Source organism: Trachemys scripta, chromosome 14, assembly GCF_013100865.1.
Source record: "Trachemys scripta elegans isolate TJP31775 chromosome 14, CAS_Tse_1.0, whole genome shotgun sequence".
NCBI lineage: Eukaryota > Metazoa > Chordata > Testudines > Emydidae > Trachemys > Trachemys scripta.
Window position 1 is genome coordinate 15,027,224 of NC_048311.1, and position 20,843 is coordinate 15,048,066.

Sequence of the window (20,843 nt, forward strand, 5' to 3'; positions counted from 1 at the left end):
CGTAGAATTTCCCCTCACCAGGTCAGACAGCTGCATAGGACTTGCCCAACTGGATCAATGGCCCATCTAGTTCAGTATTCTGTCTCCAACAGTACCCACTACCTGCGTCTTCAGAGGAAGGTGTAAGAACCCTGCCTAAGGCACTGATGAAATAACCCGAGCCCAGGGGAATTTTCTTCCTGACCCCAGGGATTTAATGGTTTGCTTATGACCTGAAGCATGAAGATTTATATTGGTCTATCTAGTCTGGTATCAGATCTCCAGGAGTGGCCTTCATGATATCCACCTGACAAATTGGGCAATGCATAGCCCATGTTCCCCCCACATCGAGAGAGGCAACTGGGTTATCCCCAGAAATCTGAGACCTGCTTATCTCCATCACTGACTTTGAAGTGCTCCCTTCTAGTTCCCAGCCTTGCTGCCTTTATCAAGTCACATTAGTAGGCTGTTTTCTCTCCATCTTTCTGTGAAGGGTTTTCCCTTCCCAGGAGCATTTCAAGACCTTTTTCTGTTGTTGTAGGAGGAAGGTTTCTATGCAATTCCCTCTCCCCGATCCTGTAGGGCTGATCCCTTCTGTGCCCACTAACTCTGCTAGTGCAGCCAAAGAGGACTGCTGGGGTGTGACATAAAATGCTCGATTCCTGAGGAAGGAAACATGTTAACTCCACAGACCTGCCACCCCAGAGAGTGGGTATCCAGCCTCTGACCCTCTGCATGGCAGCAACGTTGCCTGATCACTGGGCTGGTGCTGAGTATGCCTTGGAGATGGTTTTATTTAATGAATATGCCCTCAGTTCTCTCTGACAGCAATTATAGCCCCTGTGCAACCAACACAAAAGAGAAGAATCCAGCCTTCATTTCTTCCTGCTTTCCTTGCCCCTGCCTCCTCCTTTCATGCTCTTTGTTCATCCTTCCTTCCTCTCCCCTAGTTCTCAAATGCCTCTGCACTCCCTGGGCAAGGAGTGAAGTAAAGTCACAGCAGGACAACCCAGCTGTTGCTTTGCTGTGGAGCTGCGTGATGAGGTGAGGGGCCTCATTATAAATGCCACAGAGAGCCCTGTGGCACCTTTAAGACTAACAGATGTATTGGAGCATAAGCTTTTGTGGGCGAATGCCCACTTCAGATGCATCTGACGAAGTGGGCATTCACCCACGAAAGCTTATGCTCCAATACATCTATTAGTCTTAAAGGTGCCACAGGAGACTCTGTTGCTTTTTACAGATCCAGACTAACACGGCTACCCCTCTGATTATAAATGCCGTGATCCCCCCCCCCACACACACACACACACACAATCTATTTCTGCTAAAATGAAGCTCTTTTGTTAATGAAAAATCTGACAGAAATGGAGAAAACGCCAGCAAGAACTGGACGCTTTGAAGAGGGAGGGAGGCACAAAGCAAATGATAAACAGTGTGGTTTTCATGTGGCACTTTGACCTGGTTGTCTTATTCCATTACTGGAGACAGCACCTAAGCTTCCTGCTGAGGTAGCCCTCACAACAGAGTCAATATGGCCCACGTTCAGCCTTGGCGTGACTCCACAGATACATTTGGCCCCAGGGGGTCTTGCAGGGACTCCAAGGACTGCAGCATCAGGCCCTTCAGTATTGCAAATGTACAGTATTACCATCACTGGTCTGATGGTGCAGCAACCTCCTGGTGGGACATGAACGTATTTCATTCAATGGGAACAGCATACAAATAAAACAATTCTTTTTCTGGGCTTCCCTCCACCACTCTGCCAGTGCTTCTCAATCCTGACCTGCAGCACCCCTGATAGTCCCATTCTGGGGGCCCGCCCAGCTCTGCTGAAGCACCTTACTTGTGACATGCCCCACCTCCTGATATGCTAGCCCTGAGCTTCCACGCCACTCTGCGGATGCATCTACAGTACTTCACTTCCTCTCCAGGCCCTGCTCCTCTAATGAGCAGGAATCCCCAGTGGTATCAAAGTTTACTACCTTTTTTCCTTGATGTGCTGTGATACCCCATAACTCGCAGGAGGCCTGCTTTTCATGTGGGAATGTGACCCAGATAGGAACCTCGGCCTCCACAGGCAAACTCACTGACCCAGTACTAGGAAGCACTTCCATACAAATTTCTTCCACAGTCACAGGCTTTCTGGTGGATTTATTTATTTATTTTTAATCCACACAGTAACTTACTTGTTCCCACAGCAGCAATGGCAGCTTTGCTGTGGGAGAAGAGTGCCCTCTTGTGGCACCAATTTCATTCTAATTCCTCTTTTCCACTCTCCGCTCTTCCCTTATTAGTCAGGCTCTCCTTTGCACTCCCTGCCCTTGTTTGTCATTTCCCTGGGGCAAGGGGTAGGCTTTCCTTTTCCCTCACCAGCCTTTTCTATCATCCTTGCGTTTATTGTTTATTTATACTGCTTTCCAAGATCTACGTATCCAGCAGGTTATGATTTTATCACTTGGATCCTTTTCCCTTTGAAATTCTCTTGTATTTCCTTCCCCACATTTTCACTCTGTTCCAATCTCCTTTTCTCTTTTATTTCCTCTGCTCCCAGTTTCCCCACCCACCCACTCTGCTCACCCAAAACCTTCTCCCCCTGCTTTTTAACCTCTCCAATTCCCGCTGCACATCAAATTCACTTCTTTGTGCTGCTTCTGGATTCTCCCCTCCTTTGCACCATCATCACTCCATCAACCCCAAGCCTTGCTTCTGCTGAGCTGCACTTGGTACAGGAGTTTGAGAGGTGAGGGCAGCCTTTCTGCTCCCAGACTCCAAGCACTGGATTGATCCCCTAGGTCTGGGGGTCCCAAGACCCCTATCTAAAGAACAGGTGCAGCAGAGGAAGTTTAGTACAAGTCTCATCTGCACTGGCTCTCTTTCTGCCTCCAGCTACAGCTGCAAGGACCACTGCTTGAGCTGTGAGAACAGGTAGTTCAGCACTCCAGTTTCATTCAGTCCTGGCCTGTCAACCAGGATGTAGTGCTGGCTTTGTGAAATGGACACTTGCCCATAGGGATAGTACAGAGACCCAGACACTCATCTCCCCCCATAGACCACCAAGCAGTCACTAGATTCAGGCTTGCAGCCTAGGAGAGGAAGGTTAAAGATTCCACTACAGTCACCTGGAATATCCAGGCCCTCAACAGGAGGGGATTAAGAAATAAATCTCAACCCAGGATGTGAGTCATCTTCAAAACTCTCTCTGTTCAGTGGTGTTTATCCCAGGAACCAACCTCTCTCAGTCTCTGTATTTCCAGAGCTCGTACCTTGGTTTTTATATGCAGGCCCTTTGTTCCTCGCACTGTGCGGTGAATGCTTCACTGGCAGGGGACTGTAAGGCCATGGGTGCTCACCCCACCAGAGACAGGTAGTGTGGTATTTACCATTCGTGCCCCTATGCTACGTGGGGCAAGTTACTTTGTGCTGAGTGCGAGGCCCCCCCTAGAGAAATCAAGATGGCTTCCTCTTTGCCATGGTCCTGGCCGGGGCACGTCCTAGGCTCCACCTGCGGAAGCCAGTATTGCCAACTCTCGTGATTTCATTGTGACTCTTGTGATTTTTAATGTTTCTCTTAAAGCCCCAGCTACTGGAAGCATGATTTGCATGAAAGCCTCAGCTTTCATATACAAATAAAGAAGCGTCTAGCCCTGTGGTTAGCAGAGCAAAGCTTGAAGATGTGAAGCAACTGTACCTGAAGCATTCAGAAACCAGGAGGTAAATGAAAAGAACCCAACTTTAAAAACATGATTTTTTTTTTAAGCCAGACTCCTGATTTTTGAAGGTTTGTAATTGGCAGAATAAGGAAACCCCACATTTCCCCTAATTTACAATTACACCCCAATATCCCTGTATAGACCTGACCTCTCCCCCACCCCTTTGTCTGGAATAGGGGCAGGACAGGAAGGGAGATCAAAGGCAGTCTTACAGCTTGCTGCTGGAAGGCCAACTCAGATGGTATCACGGCATATGTGGGAGCACTGTGCCTTAGGTTCACTAGCATTAGTGGAGGGAGGGTGTGTCTTGTAAAATGGCTTTGTCTATATCAGCATGTGTGCAACAGTGGACTCACCGCTGGGGCTGCCCTTCACAGCTGGGCATGGGAGAGCAGCTCTGTAGTGTCCCCACAAATGGTCCTCCTCTTCTCGTAACTCAGCACTGCAGCATGGTCACGGTTAGTCTCACCTCTTCTGGGCTAATAGAGTCCAACAAATAATTCCTTGTCAGGTCTCTGGCTCCTGACTCTTGCCCAGTGGTTTGGACATACTTCTCTCCAGGCTCTGACCTATCCTTATTCCCCCTACATCAGAGGGGAATCACCCCACCCTCCCACTAGCTGGTAGGGGAATCCAGTCCCACGGTGGGTTCCAGTCCAGGGACCCTAGGACAAGCGGCCAAGGTCTGCTCCATCAAACACTTGCTGCCGTCTCTCAGGACTCCTTCCTACCATTAGCTTTTCTTTGGGTCTTTTTCGCCAGCCTGTTCCTGGGCTCTTTGGAACAAGCAACAACCTCCCAGGGCTTTCCCCTAGAGTCCTGGTTCTTGCCCTTGTGTCAGGATCAACCGCAGGAGCTTGCCCCAATCCTCTATCTTCTAGGTATCTTCCCTCCTTGATCTTCCTCCTTGCCCTGCAGGCCTCCCTGTTTCCCACAGCACTCTCTCCTCTCTAGGGCCCAGAGAGTGGCTGGAGAATTCTTCCCTCATCCCCTGCAGCCCTTCACACTCCAGTCCCAGATATGCCTTAGGCTTCACTGCCTCCAGCTTCCTTCTGGCTCAGAACAACCTGCCCCCAGATACCCAGGCTTCCTCCTGACTCAGAACTCTCTAATTCTAGCCCCAGGCCTCTTTCTGCCTTTAGCCCAAGAGAGGAAATATCCAGCTACCCCTCTGCTGAGTCACCTCCCTGGTCTCTTTCCCACTACCCTGAGCTCCTTCCTTTATGAAGACCCAGCTCCCTGCCAGCTGGGCTTGCTCACCAACGAGGCCTACCACCCACTCAGTTGCCACCCAGTGGAATAATTGGGCTCAGGCTCCTGTTAATCCTTTCATTACCTGTGTGGGGTACACACCCCATCACACAGGGCTTCATACAGTATCAGGTTCATGGAGCAAAACACATCATGGTGCTGGCCTGTGTACTGGTGCAGCCTTATTGAAGTAGTGGCATTCTAAGGGAGTTCTGGGATTACTGTGTATAAAGCACCATACACTTGCATGGCACCCTGCAAACACAGGGTGCTTACACTCACCAATAGAATAAAGACAGGACAACAGTTCAGGTGGAGAGATTTTTAATGAGGACAACAAGGTTTCAGGAAGAAGAGGGTTTCAAGTATTGTTAGGAGGAAGTATTTGAAGGACAGGAAGTGGAGATTTGTTCCAAATGTAGGAGAGAGCATGACCGAAGGTACAAAGCTGCCAGCGAGACAGAGAGAAAAGGAGCAAGGAAAAGACAGGATAGGGAGTAGAAGGGTGGGGGTTAGAAATTCAGAGATTTAGACAGGAATAGGATTATTTAAAGGCATGAAGGCAAAGACAGAGTTTGGATTAGATGCAGTATGAAATAGGAAGGCAGCGCACATGTGTTCGGGGCGGGCGGTGATGGGCTGAAGTGTAAAAAGAGAAAGGTGGTTTCAGTAGAAGGCTAGATTAGGTAGGGAAGACTTGAGTTATATAGCAATGTGCACTGCAGCACTGCCCCCCCCTTAACAATGGTGGGCAAGCATCTTTATCCCCATTTTACAGATCAATTAATGTAGGCACAAAGATGAAGATGCCCAAGGTCACCCATCCACTCAGGAACAGAACTCCTCCCTGCCAGTCCAGTGTTCTACCTAAGGTGCTTAAGCACTCATCACTGTAGTCTCTGAGCATCTCATCATCTTTTGTGTGTTTATCCTAACAACACCCCTGAGAGGCAGGGCAAGGCTATTATCCCCATTGTACAGGCGGGGAACTGAGACACAGAGAGACTGAGCGACTTGCCCAGCATCACACAAGGAGACTGTGGTGGTGTAGGCAAGTGAACACTGGTCCCCCCACACCCATGATAACACCCTAGCTGCTGGACCAGCCTGCCTGTCCACTGACCTACTCTGCCTCCAATCAGACCAGGTGTAACAGAATGAAACTGAGCAAAAGAAATGTAGGCTGAACATTAGGAATATTTTCCTTACAGTGAGATCTTCACCTATTAGTGCCTGCTCCTCCTCTCACACAGGTTGTACACCGGTGTAACTCCACTCTAGATCTCCAGCTGGGATCAATCATCATAGCTTCATTGAGTTCAACAGAGTTATGCAGAGCTACACGACCTGCAGATTTGGCCCCAAGGCCAACTTCCATAGAGTTACACCTGGTTTATGCCACTGTAAGCGAGTGCAGAATCAGGTCCCTTGAAGCTGGAAAAATTTCCTAAGGGAACTGGAGGAATACCCATCATGTTGAAATAAGGTAAAATCCTACTGAACAAAGCATTCAAGAATATATAGCAGGAAACAATCTGCACTGACCCTCGGAGTTGGATTACATGACCTAAAAGGACTTTTCCATCTCTAAGGCATAGGAAGCTGAGAACCAGCTTAGTTTATGGACCCTCTTATTAAAACCCCAGTAGCATGTATCCCCTTGCTGTCTCTGCTGCCCCAATACTAATATTGATCTACAACCTAAGTACTGGCCAATGCTTCCACCTCAGACACTAAACATGTGTTGGAAGGAGCAGCTTCCTCTGAGGAAGCAGAAGAGGCAGGAGTCTTCTCATCAGCATCCCCTGCTTTGATTATTCTGATGGAGTTTTCTTTCTTCGAAAGCCAGAAAGCAGGGTAGAGCGGCTCAGCAAATTCACACTCAAACTTGTGTATCAGAGTCATGGTGTCCAAGGTGACACCATAGAAGGACAAAGTGCCCTTGGGGTAGTCCAGATAGACCCCTATCCTATTGAACGTGTCTGTTTTCAGTGGCGTCTCCACATCACTGTGCCATGCAGAGAACCCCTTGCCATGCCACTGGATGCTCCAGGAGAAGTTATTCCCCGAGATGCAGCTGTTGCTTTCTGACCCCTTCCGGTCAATGCTTTTGTACGTCATACCAATGTAAATGCCGGCTCCGCTTATTTCAGCCTCAAAGTAGTAGCGACCCATGTACAAGCTGTTGTTTGACAGCACCTGGCGCCAGTGCTCAAATCTTTCAGGGTGATCTGGGTAGGAGTGTTCCCAGGGTGTGGTGTTAGTCACTTTGTGGTTGTCCTCCAAGAGCCTGAGATATCTGTGGGCTGTGACTGAGTCAAACGTTAACGGGCATGAGTCTAAATAGAAAAGAAAATTGTTACTGAAATGGCTAACATGGCTTCTCCAGTGGGCACTCTCCATGTTGGTTAGCCCAAGATATGAGCTAGGGATCCTACTCCACTACTATACACACTCCATTACCTGAGCATCACTGGGCAACTGAATACCTTTGTATAGCCCAGGCGATTTTCACCGGGATTGAAAGAAGCTATGGCCATGCTCATGTTTCAGCCGATAACAATTAAGACAACTAAGGTACAGATAATCCAAGATTAACTACATAACCAGATCACTCTCTAGAAACTTCTTCCAAACTCCCATTCCCCTCTCCCCCAGAGCCTCATCTGCTTTAGAGTCATTAATTCCAATACTTACACTTGAGAAAGTCACTCCTAGTCTCTGGATCTGGAGCCGATATGCGGTGCCTGGATGGTACAATTGCAGACACCATCGTTTTGATCCCACAGTCCTCTTCAACAACAAAAAGACAATTAGCATTCCCAGAACTAACCCTGTGAGTTTGTTCGAGGTGGGATACCAATAGCATAGGGGAATGGAGCATATGCTCCATGCCATTGCTGTCTGACAGAGGGATAGAATATAAGAATGGCCACACTGGGGCAAACCAATGGTCCTTCTAGCCCAGTTTCCTGTCTTCCAGCAGTGGCTGGTGTCAGATGTTTCAGAGGGAGTGAACAGAACAGGGGAATTAGCAAGTGATCCATGCCCCTCATCCAGTCCCAGCTTCTGGCAGTCAGAGGTTTAGGGACACCCAGAGCATGGTGTTGTGTCCCTGACTATCTTGGCTAATAACTTCATGGAGGATCGGCCCATCAATGGCTATTTCATTCTTTTTTGAGTCCAGTCATACTTTTGGCCTTCACAACATCCCCTGGCAATGAGTTCCACAGGTGGACTGCGCGTTGTGTGAAGACCTGTTCTATTACATTGTTATCAGGATTAAGAACCAGCAGTCTGGTTCCACGGACATTTAATTTGAACAAATAGTTTCGTGAGCACACACAAACATTGGGCCCGATTCTGATCTCTCACTGCTTACTCCATCCTTCGACTCTCTGCACTTTGGGGTCAGAGCAGTGGAACAGCCCCTACCAGAACAGGACCTGGAATGGAGCTTCTAGGCACTACTGCAGTGGTTTTCATTTGCAGACCCCTAAACATTTTCAAATGGAGGTGCGGACCCCTTTGGAAATCTTAGACAGCCTGATCCCCGAGGTCCACAGGCCACAGGTTGAAAACCACTGCACTGCTGTAACACAAATGACAATCAATAATATCATCAGTGTGAAGCTGGCGTGAGTGAGATCAGGATGAGGCCCGCTGAATCCTGGCCTCCTGGGACTTTGTGTAAACAATAAGGGGAAACATGATGTAGACGAGTCAAGCACAAAATGTCACCTGCCGAGACCTTCTAGGTGGCTTGCAGAGCTACATCTGTCTCAACTATGGCTAGGGAATACTCCTGGCAAGTTACTCCAGCCTAAAGGCAGTAGAAGAGCTGATTGGGTAGCTTACTGCCTCAAACGCATGAAAAGGGCTGCACTTAACCCCACATCTCTTCAGACATGCCTAGTCTTGGTGCCTGCCTTGCCTCTTGCACTCAAGTGTTAGGGAGTAGGGGTGAGGTGCGGCTGAGACTTACTCAGTGCAATGGACAATGCCTGGTGCTTGATTGTATTTGTGCAGGCGCATGTACAGCAGAGTGCTACAGCCTCACAGTTCCTGCTGCACACCACCCTAGGAAGGGCACTCTTGGCTGGTGTAGCACAGTCCAGGACATTTTTAGGGCTTCGTGATGTTTCTCTGATCAGCTAAACTCAAAACACAAGACCCACTCTGTACCCTAGGCAGCTGCTTCATGTCCTTCCTTGCTTGGTGTTTCTCTGGCATAAAGCCAATCATATTCAAGCGTGGAGAAATGGGAGGGAGAGCAAACCCAGAGGAGAACAGAATCAAACTGCAAAGCAACAGGTGGAGTTGAGAGCAGTGAGGGCTGCAGGTCAGTCCCAATAAAAGTAAAGTCCTTCATTCAGGGAGAGTCAATAAACAGCAAGATAGAAAACAGGAGAGGTGAGACTATAAGAAATCAGCAACAGCTATCACATTGTACCCACTAAAGGGCAGGACTGAAATCACGGGGGAATGGGAGAAGCAATAGCTTGAGATGACAAAGGTAAATTTCTATGCTGGGGCTAGGATGGGCGTCACCAGCCCTATGCCACTGGTATGAAGGGAATCCCCATGTGACTGGTTAAGCTGCCTTTCTGGCTGCTTTGCACTGCCGGAGTGTCACCAAACAGCCAACTCATGGAGGATAATTGTGGACAATGTTTATAGAGCTTTTGGAGATCCCTGGATGGACAGCGTATTATTATTATTAAATTGCAGTACTCGTTTATTCCAGAAAAAAACCCAACCACATTTGCTATAAATGCCACAACTCATATGGAGTTAAAACCTGCTAAATCACCATGGATTCCACAGCTCCCTCCCTGTCCGTATGTTTCTCAAGGAAATAACTTCAGTCCCCAGGTGGCGGAGTTGATTCACACTGGGAAAGAGCCTGGTTTCCTTGCTGTCACCTCCAGCTCATACCTGACTTTGTGTCAAGACTAGGGTGACCAGACAGCAAGTGTGAAAAATCGGGACGGGGGTGGGAAGTAATAGGAGCCTATATAAGAAAAAGACCCCAAAATCGGGACTGTCCCTATAAAATCAGAACATCTGGTCACCCTAGTCAAAACTGCCAGCAAGGCAGGATTGATGCTGTGGCCTCCATAAAGCACTAGCACCTAATAGCCTTTGCTTTGCTGGGGAAAACAGGAGTGACTACATATAAACAAGTGTAATTGACGAGCGCCAGCTGATAACGTTAATGCATGGGAGGGTGAGGAATTCAGCTAGATCCTGTCAGACTCATATTGCTTATCAGATTTCTATTGTGGACTTAAAAGGTGTTAGGATGCAACCTAGGTAATATCCAGGCCTTTTCACATAGTAAATCATTAACTGCTGATTGCGGTGGGTTGATCATTTGAAAGAAAGACTGGGACAAAGTTAAATATAGTGAGGGGAGGGGGAAATACCTGGAAGGTTTATACATTCTGCTTGCTCTCTTTTCTAATCACAGTATTGTGCTTAAATAGAAACATCACCCCCAACACGCATACCCCTTAATCAACCCACATTTCCCTCATGCTTGGACATCCAGTAAAATCACAAGCTCTACATCACAATCTGTTACCATAGGAATCAGTGTGTGATGTTGCAAATCCAGCATGATGATCTCATTGCAGACAGGAAGGATCGTCTGGTGGGTTCTATTCCTGACTCTGCCACTGTGACCTTGGGATTGTCAATTCCTGGGGGCCCAGGAAACATGCATTTTATCAGGGCCTCACTTTTGCCATCTGGTGACAGAACTAAAGTGTTCATACACACCCACATACCCACACTCTGCAAATGTGCATTTAAACAGCTGCAAGGCAGAGGGTGAGACTCACCTTCCTTTGCAAACTCCTGGAGCTTTTCCTTATAGGTGGTTTGTACAAGCTGTAGCAAGTGTTCTGTTGACTCTGAGATGACCCTTCTGATCCCTGACAGTTTATCTTTGAGTCCAATATAAACACTGGGAAGCGCGTCATCCCCCGTGTTCTTCTTGAGCTCACAATATTCCTGCCAAAAAAACAATTCTATTTTTGCTCATTTTCCTCATATATTTGGCTGATTTTGTACCAGATCCATCTCACCATAAAGTTACTAGCAAAATCCCAACTGACTTTAGTGGGAGCAGACTCTGACCCTTTCCATTCCATTGCAGCCCTGAAGAACTTAAACTCAGCTGATACAGGAACCTATATTATGGGAGATATTTAAGATCAGCTGAATATGAAGTTCACCAGATAAACTTCATGACTGTAAAGCTAAAGCCAAGGAACAGCAATCTCTGGACTTCACTACAAGCTTCCCTGTACTCTGAGGGCATTAGAAAAAGACAACCATGGTCATAAAATAATGAAGGAAACAACACACCCAGCATTTATAGTGAAATGACAATGTTGTTGGCTGTAGGCTAATAATGTATCTCAGCCAGTTCCAGGGAGAATGAAGAGAAGTCTTAGCAACTTCTAGAGATAAAGGTGTAGGGAAAAGTTCTATCATGTTCACCCAGGAGCTTTGCACAGTTTAGATTCAAACAAGGTGGCCTTTAGACGTCTGAAACATTTTCCTTCTTTAAAAGCAAAGGTGAAAAAAATCTCTCCTTCTCTCTCCTCCTAGAAGATTTCAGAGCACTTTAGGGCTGGGAGGCGCTTTTGACAATCCCAATCTTACACTCCACAGCCTAAGGAGGGCCAATCAGTTCTGAATTTGGTGTCAGAATCTCCATTTCAGATTACAGGAGATGTTCTAAGAAGGCCTGGCACCATTTTTCAATTATAAAATGGCGCAATGCAGTCTGATCGTACTGCACACTTGACCTGAACACCTCAAACCAGACACTAATCTACAAACACACCATCCCCCGGGTCTTTATAATGGAAAGACCTTGTCCATCATGGTACCTTAAGGAACAGGATGTCACTGGTGTAGAGGGCCATCTTCTCCAGCCTGAGTTTATTCTCTTCCATGGCAGCACGCTTGTGCTCCAGATGGATCTTTATCCCGTTGGCTTGATTCACCGCCACACGCTCCTTCTCCTCTAGAAATGCCAGTACATCCGAATGGGCCATCTTGACGGCTTCCAAAAGCTCCCCAAACTGCCTGGACACCAGGCTCTTCACTTCGGAGATAGAACTCTACAGGGACAAAAGCCACCACTGTTGCCTTTTCCAACCAGCCTCGCTGTGTCACCATTGCACCTTCCTGGCAAATGCATCAGGATGTGGCAAACAACATTTTCTAATCACTGTGGAGATGCCTCTGTAGCACAAAGGCAGTGGCAGCAACAGCTAATCAGTGAATCCAAACCAAGGGACTGGAACCCAAGGGACTGGAACCCACGGCCCCATTTCCAGCAGATCCTGGTCTCTTCCCTTATGCCCCAACACACCTCCACACATGCACATACACACACCCTGAGAGCAGTTAAGGGCATTGGGTTTTGACTGACTGAGGGTCATAGCCAGGGAAATCCCTGTCTGTGACAGAAGGGTTAAGTGAACTCGACCTGTGGAACCACTGGATGCTGTTAAAAGGGCAACCTGTAATCCCAATCAAAGTTGCAGCAGGTGGCGAGCTGACCCAGGAAGGGGATGACATTTCTTTTCAGAACAGAGAATTGGAAGGACGAAGGAAGCATGCCCATGTAGCACTGTGTCTTCCCCTTCATTGTGTTATGGGGTTAGATCACAGTGGACCATAGGCCTGAACCAGTTATGCATTGCCCATACATAAGACCACCAGCTAGCTCAGCTCCTGGCTATGGGGGGGTTTGACACCAACAACCCAACAGCAAGCCTTCTGAATGAGTAAGGCACAGGGCTGACACCCCAGTTAATCCCCGTCATTTCTTTATAAGTCAGCATGGAAGGATTAGATTTTTATTGGTAGGTGTCAGTAAAGATCAATTTCGCCGTACACACCCAAACCGGCGAAAAAAATATTTCCATCAACAATAATCAAAATTCACAGACAGGCACAGGAAGAAACATGCTGCCTGAGCACTTGGCAGAGTTTGATTTGAGGATAGTGACTTTGGCTATTTTGACATGTGATGCTGACAATTTGTGTTGTAAAGGTTATCAAGCTTTCATTTTTTGAATCTCAACATCCACTGCCATGAAATAATTATTGTTTGACCCTCCCCATTGACTGACACCCCCATAACTTCCCACAACTGTAAACGTTTAAATGAATAAAAAAATAAAAATGCTTAAAAATAAATATGAACACAGTCGGCTGAAACTATAAAATAAAAATAAAATTCTGCCAAGCCTATTTATAAGGCTGGTGGCCAAGTTGCAAAGCATTGAGACTTGCTGTGGAGGATGGGGAGTTGGGGGCGGGGGGCGCTCTCGAAGTACCAACAGAGAGGGGAGAAAATCCACAGGCGGAATACCTCTGTTCCCACAATGAGCTTCCCATGTGACAAAGCACAATACACACAGAAACAGACATGGAAGCACTTCCAATGGATAACTGAAAAGGTAACACAGTGAGAAAACAAACAAGATCCCTTCTCATTCTTGAAGTAGGACAGGTATTGTATGGCACAAGCACAGAGGATGCAGCCCCACCTGCTCTGGGGCTGGAGCCCTGCTGCTGGAAATGGAAATAAGGCAGAACTTCAATGAATCACAGGGTAAAATTCTGCCCTGATTTCTACTCAAAAGAGGTTACGGGATCTTTCTAGCAAGATGGCTACAACCAGGCTGACTTGGATCCACTCCACACTTCCTTGTAAATCAAACAAAAAACCCTCATTCTCCCAGATTATCAGAGTTGAGGACCAGATCCTCCAAGTATTTAAGCACCTAACTCCCATTTCTGCTCAGACTGCCTACAAAGAGGTGAGTCAGAGCCAGTGGCAGTGGCAGGTTGATCTGAAAATTCATCCAGAAATAGAAACTGGACTGAGACCAGCAAATTATCTCACAGAGGCTAACAGGAGGTAACAACTTTCCTCTAGATTTGAAGCAGCCACCTAGAAACGAAGGGCTTCATATCTCATCAGCCATGTCCTGAGGATTGGTCCTGGAATTACCATGAATTGTCATGCAGAAAAGAAACATCAGAGCAGTGCTATCCGGGGAAGCAGCTGTGGAGGCTGTCCCATGGAGTGAAGTCTGTGGGTTTACGTGAGTATTACGGCACCAGCACAGGACAATTTCAACAGGGTAACAATTCATATGATTAGTCACCTTTTCTAACCGTTTAAACATGACACTGGTCTTTGGAAGCCCTGTGGAGATGTGACTCACCAAAGATGCCTCACACAGGCAGCTGGATTGTATCATCAAACAACGGTTCTGGGTGGATTCTCCACAACAGAAGCCGGCACAAAGCTGATCCTGCCCTGGAATACTAAATCTTTTGGCACTTGCAAGTGTTCCCTCACGAGATGAGCAAACCCATTCAGATCAAAGGCAAAGCAGCCCAAAAATCTCCCCCTCAGTTCAAAACAAGCCTGAAATTCGGTGGAGTTTTTCAGCTTGTGACAGTGGTGCATTTAATTGTCACAGGGCTGTTGGACGTCGTGATTCTACCCAGGCTAGGACCCCACTGTCTTTTTATAGTCATTTTTCAGGGTAGAACTGCCCTTCAAGGCTGGAGGTGAGTTTGAGCTGTGACGTTGAGATGTGATCTGAGTTTGTCCAAAGAATTTGGAATTCAGTATCTCAGCGTAACTGCCAGGTGAATGTTTGTTACAGGTCCCCTTCTGTGTGCAATACACAGAGGAAATGTGTTAGTTACAGCCCCATGTAGGGAGCTTTAGTTGAGCTATTGCAGCTCTCTGAGCTCCCAGTTCAATCTTTGGTGTCAAGCTGTTTTTTATGTAATAGTTAGTGGGCTCAATTCTCAGTGGTGTAAATCTCTCTATCTGAGGTAGATATCTGGCCCCATTACTATCATGTCTGAGCACCTCACAATTTTTAACATATTGCTCCTCACAACACCTGAGAGGCAGGGCAGTGCAATTCTCCCTATTGTACAGGTGGGAAGTAGAGCCAGAGGGAGACTAAGTGATTTGCCCAAGGTCACACAGGAAGACTGTGGCAGAGCGGGGAATTGAACCCATGTCTTGGGTGAGTGTCCTACCCACCCTTCCATCCAACCTGCCCCATTGGCATGTTATTGTCCTGCTTCTCAGGGTTTTTAATGGAACATGAGTAGCAGCTTGTGACCAGAGAGGGGAGAGCTGGCCAGCGGCATGGAACAGGCATGGAGATGTCTGCGGATGACAGAGACATGGAGGCTGCATACACGTCATACATACAGGAGCATAAGACCATTATCCAGGCTCCCATTAAATATCATACATCCATTTTCATGCCATTATTATGGGTTCAATTTAATCTGAGGAGGAGAAATAACCCAAGTTCTGTCCTTACCACTATAGACTGTGTATTATTCTGCAACTTGACAATTGCGTTTTCAGCAGACTTCAGTTTCCAGTCGTACTCTGCTTGGGTCTGCAGAAGTTCACTCTGTGAATGGATGAAGCAGGTGTTAACAATCCACTCTCTCAGTGATCAGACAGAATAGCAGAGAGGGGGTTGTGAAACTCGATAACTGATTTTTGGTTACCCAAAGCAGCCAGCTGGAACCCATGCCACTTCCCACAGACAAGAGCAGTCCACGGACTCACAATACTCTGGACAGTTTTATTAGCTTCTGTCTGATCTGGGGAGTGTGTCATTTTTTCCAGCAACACAATAAATTAGAAAATGCTGTCTCTGCAGCTCCTGCTACCTTCAGTGCCTGGGAAAGCCTATGACAGTAACAGAAACAGCAAATAAAACATCCTTGGTCACACATGGCTGCAGTAACTAAGCCCTAAGAAGGTTAGTCATCCAGAGCAGTGGAAGGGAAATGTCAGAGTCCAAATCAATGAGTGGGGAAAATACAAGAGCCTGGGGTTTGGATTTTGCCTTGATCTTTCATACAAAGACTAGGAACAGATGGAATGGTTAACAAACGTAAAACCAATCCCTCCACCCCACTCAAATCTTGGAACATTTCTAGACCCAAATTTGAAGCAAAAATTGTCAAGGTTCTGAAAGAAGTTTCCCTCTCACTTCTAGGGTCTGAGTCTGCTCTCATTTATATTGGTCTTCACACTTGTTTAACTCCATTGACTTCAATGGAGTTACTCCAGATTTACATCCAAGTAGGTGAGAGAAGAACCAAGACCCTTGGTTCCACACATGAGTCAGAATGCTAAAAATCTCACAAGAAAGGCTGTTCTCATGACTTTTCCAGAGCAATTTTGAAGACCCCATAGATTCAGAGAAGGAGCCAAAATTTGGTTTATCCAGACCAATTCTAAACTCCAAATCTTCTGTGGTTCAGCCAGGAGTAACAAAAACAAGAGAATCTGATTATTTTAATGAAATGTATAATTACCTGTGGAACTCTCTGCCACAAGATACCAAAGACAAAAGCTTAGTTAAATTCAAAGGAGTATTAGACATCTATAAATAAGACCATGTGCAGTTGTGTGAGATTACTCAGCACCCAGCAGTTCCCATTGGTTCCAATGGGAGGTGTTAGGCACTTTTGAAAGTGTGACCTCTTCACTTAGGTGCCTAGATGGGATTTGAGCTCTATTAGAAATCTGATCCTATATGCCTGCAACAAAGCTGACTGTTCCTCAAAGAGTACCCTGGATGACTCAGAATTTGGTACCCCAATAAAATAAGCAATAGGGATTATTCACCAAAGCATCCTAGCCTTTAGTCCTTTGAGTGTCTGCCAGGCCCTATGCATCAAAAGAGAAATATATTCCACAGCACATTCCAGGCCACATATTTTGTCTTTGTTGCAACCAGTCCCCAGGAGGAATGCTATTGAGTGTGTGAATGGTATTGAGATTTGGGAGGTTTTAGATAAAGGAAGAGTGGGGAAAGAACCTGCTGACTGCAGGATAACAGAAAAGGGGTTAAATTCAGACTGGCTCTGAACCCTTTGAAGTCAATGGTGGAAAAGGGGAGCAGGAGAAGGGGGTTGGGACTTCGGGATGCTAACCGGAAACCTCTAACTTCAAAAATAGACTCTGGCTGTCAGATCCCAGGATAGCATGTCAGAACAAGAAGAAAGGTTACTTCATAGATGTGGTAAGGACAACCGGGAACCACGTCTCCACCCAGTATCCAAGCTATGATTCACTGCAGCTGCCAGGACATATACTTTACTCACAGCAACGGCCTAGTCACCAAAGGTGGATACAAAGCGGGAGAGGAGAGAGGCTCCTCGGGGAGAATCAAACGGGAAAATGGGTTCCCTTACCCACAAGTCCAATCCTTCCTCATGCAAGCCGTCTTGTATTAGTAAGGATGACACCTACAAGTAGGGACTGCAGGATCATGCCCCTTCCCCCAACGCCTTCCCCGCCTTATCCACCTAAATGTGTCATAGGGTAAATTAATCAAAAACACCTAAGTAACTTGGGGCCCTAGGTCACAGTTTCAAAAGTGACTCGTGGCCAGGTTTTGAAAGGGATTCAGGCACCTAAAGAGACAGGTAGGTGCTTAGTGGAATTTTCAAAAGCACCCAGGCACTGAACTCCCACTGAAATCCCCCCAAACACCTAACTGCATCTTTAGGCCTCTAGAAACCTTTCAAAAGTCACTTTTGCAAATGGGACTTGGGCTCCTGAATCCCGTAGGTCCTTTAGAAAATTTTATCCATAACAAAAAGACCAGAGTACTAACATGAAATCGCCCATTTGATTCTCACATACCATACCAAAGCCGGGTTGTTGGGGGCAGGGGGGACAGGTTATAGGCACAACTAGAATTCCCTTTATAAAGCTTACACCACTGAGACACACCACTGGCTCATTTTAAACCAGGAAACCTTTAGCCCATTCACAGATAAATCAACAGCATTTTTAACAAACCTTCCAGTACAGGTACTGGCAACAGCTACTGCTCCTGGAATGGAGCCCATTTCCCCCCAGCTGGGAGTGGGAAGGGAAGGTAAACACAAGCTGCAAAGGGCACAGATTTGTATCTCACTCAGTATAGAAAGAAAAACTCCATGTGCAGTGCAAATACTGTAAGCCCATCCACACCTATGTACTCCCCAAACCAGAGTCTTTCACTGCTACACACTACACAGTGGTGCGCTCTAGGGTCAAATCCTGGAGCCTTTGCTCAGTCCTTACCAAGTCAGTGGGCCCGACTCATCCCCTCACCAGGTTTCATTCCTTTGTGATTCTGTTGAGCCCAATTCTGAGCTCAGAATCAGAACAGTAGCGATTTCTACCCACTTGGCACAGCGAGAAGTGGTGACACACGATCTCAAGCCCTAGAGAATCAGGCCCATTCATGTTAATGGGGTTACTCCTGCTTTACACCAGAGTGAGTGGTGGTTTTGACAGGGCAGAACCTAAGTAAAGACTTGAGGATTTGGCCCACAGCCAGGGACAACAAATCCCTCTTTGCTATAAAGTACAAGTAACTTATTAATGAAACCAAGAGCCCTACAGGGCTACAAATCAGACAGGTCCCAGGACTCCTCTCCCTTATCGCAGCTTCAATCAGGAGTAAGCCCACTGAGGCCAACAGCATAAGACCAGTGTATAAAGGCTGTGAGTGAGAAGGCCCTGGTCCCCACACTGCCTCTATGCCCCTCTGCAACCTGGATCACTCTGTACCCCAAAGAACACCAATAAATACCAGGCAGTGACACACCTCATTGTCCTTCCTGGCTGCCTCACAGGTGAGTGAGTTGTGCCCCTTGTGCTCTTCGGCCAGGCACTCCTCACAGACACACACCAGGTCGGTCTGGCAGAACCACCCCAAGTGGCCTTTGTGAGTCTCACAGGTCTGTAGGTCAATGTCCTTTGCGGGGTTCATCAGCTTGTGGCTCCGCAGCTTGCTGTTCTCCAGGTGAGGCCGGAGGTGGTCCTCGCAATAATTCACCATGCAGGTCAAACAGGACTTCACTGCCAGGACCTTCTGGGCCATGCAGAAGTCACACAGGATCTCTTGCCCATCCTCCAGAATGTTCCCCTGCTCCAGAAGGCCAGGCTGGCCCATTGCCATCTCAGAGCCATTTACAATCAAACTGCCCTGCACATCAGGTCCTGGGCTAGTGGCTTCTGGGCTTTCACGGCCATTCAACTCTTCACCCTCAGTTTTCTCACCTGGGAGGTCATTGCCCTCACAGACCTTGTGCCCTTTTGCCTTAGTGATAGGGCCGCCTAGTAACAATTCCTGGGGCAGCCCTTCTGGAGCAGCGGGGCCACAGTCAGCCATTTCTGAGCTCCTCTGCCTTCCAAGGAACACACACTGTAACTGCACAGCGCAGGGGGAATGAAAGAAAGTGACACACCTGAACTCACCCAACTGCCTGCAGCTGTTAACTCTTTCCAGCCTATCAGGAAGTAGGAGTGCAATCAGAGCCAAGAAGCAAACAGCGAGTGAGTTTGTTCTGTGAATGACAGGCTGTGTGAGCTGTAGATAAATGCTGCTCCTTACAGCTGTCAATCTTGTCTCTGTCCCTCTGTCTCATATCTACAACCTTCCACCTGGACTTACTGTCCTCTGTACGTCCCGCTGGAGGTGGCTGGAAAGTTGTTGTTTTTTTCACCCAAATGGAAATTTCAAATTTTAATCAGGAACCAAGAAAAATTCAACTGAAAATAAACAAAAAATTGGTTTTGGGGTTTCCAACAAAAAATCAAAGATTTTCAAGCAAAGGAGACCCTTTCTGCAGAAACTTTCATTTTGTCACATACCCCGATTCCCAATGAAAAGAAGTGTTGATGGAAAATTTTCAACCAGCCCTCCCTGTAGCCTGACAAAATGTACTATTAATAGTGAGCCAAACCCTAGTGTTACTCCATGGCACAACTGTTGAAGGGTCTAAATCTTGATGCCCTGATGAGTTTTTTATTCAAATGGAATTGTGACTGAGCCAGGACTGACTAAAATCTGAGTGAGACTGCCAGGATTCGGCCCATTAATCATATTTAATACTTGTAGGTAGGCACGCTTTTCATCTTGCAACCACTGAACTACTACTTTCTGAGAGGCTGAGTTATCGGGCAGAGATTATTTAAATCCACATGCCCTTTAGAATCTTTCTGCACAAAATATTAGCTTGTGTCCTTCATTTTGGCTTTTAGACCCTCCTTTGCTCATGGGCAACACAGCCAATACAGTTTAAGTCCCAGTTTTATCATGTGAGCACTGGAGGAATTTGCTGCACTAAATGGAGATTTTTTTCCTGTGTTCCCCTTCCTCTATTCAGAAAGGCAAGGCTGAAAAAAGTGAAACTGGTTCTTCCAGTCGATGATGGAGTTGTGAAATAAGGGAACTTCCACTCAGGTGTCATCTCTTTTTTGGCACAGAGGAAGAAGATGGTGATAGGCATCTTTGGTGACTCCAGGATGGTTAGCATCATGCCTCTATATCTGAGACAAAACTATTTAGGGGGTTGGGGGGTTATCCTTTGCTATTGTAAAAGACTCATAGACTTTAAGGTCAGAAGAGACCATCATGATCATCTAGTTTGACCTGCACATTGCAGGCCACAGCACCTCACCCACAGTACTGGGTTTACCATGGTGCCAGTGGCACCGGGCCCACAATCAGAAGGGGCCCCGGCCAGCCCGATCCCCCGGCCGGCTGAGCCGGCCAGGAAAGCTGCCCTCGCCCTGCTTCTTCCCCATGGCCCCCACTGCTGCCCACCCCTGCTCCGTCCCAGCCCCGCATCCACTCCACCCCTTCCCCCCAAGTCCTCTCCCCTGAGCTACGCCTCCCGGGGAACTGCCGTGGGGGTCGGGCCCGCCCTGCAATCACCAGGCGGCAGGAAGTGGAGCGACCCGGCCCCAGCCCGTTCTGCCGGTGAGTGCTGGAAGTTGGTTTCCCCCCTGCTCCTCAAGCC

General features: G+C 47.3%; 1 protein-coding gene across 1 annotated transcript; it reads right to left on the reverse strand.

Annotated features, from left to right (window-relative positions):
* Positions 1 to 5,280: 5,280 nt before the first annotated feature.
* Positions 5,281 to 19,561, reverse strand: TRIM16 (tripartite motif containing 16). Its single transcript, XM_034790440.1, has 6 exons — positions 18,644 to 19,561; positions 15,338 to 15,433; positions 11,849 to 12,082; positions 10,790 to 10,961; positions 7,641 to 7,736; positions 5,281 to 7,282 (listed from the first exon to the last, which is right to left on the reverse strand). The coding sequence occupies exons 1-6, from the start codon at positions 19,208 to 19,210 to the stop codon at positions 6,645 to 6,647; spliced, it is 1,803 nt and encodes a 600-aa protein (XP_034646331.1). The 5' UTR covers positions 19,211 to 19,561; the 3' UTR covers positions 5,281 to 6,644.
* Between the last annotated feature and the right edge of the window lie 1,282 nt (positions 19,562 to 20,843).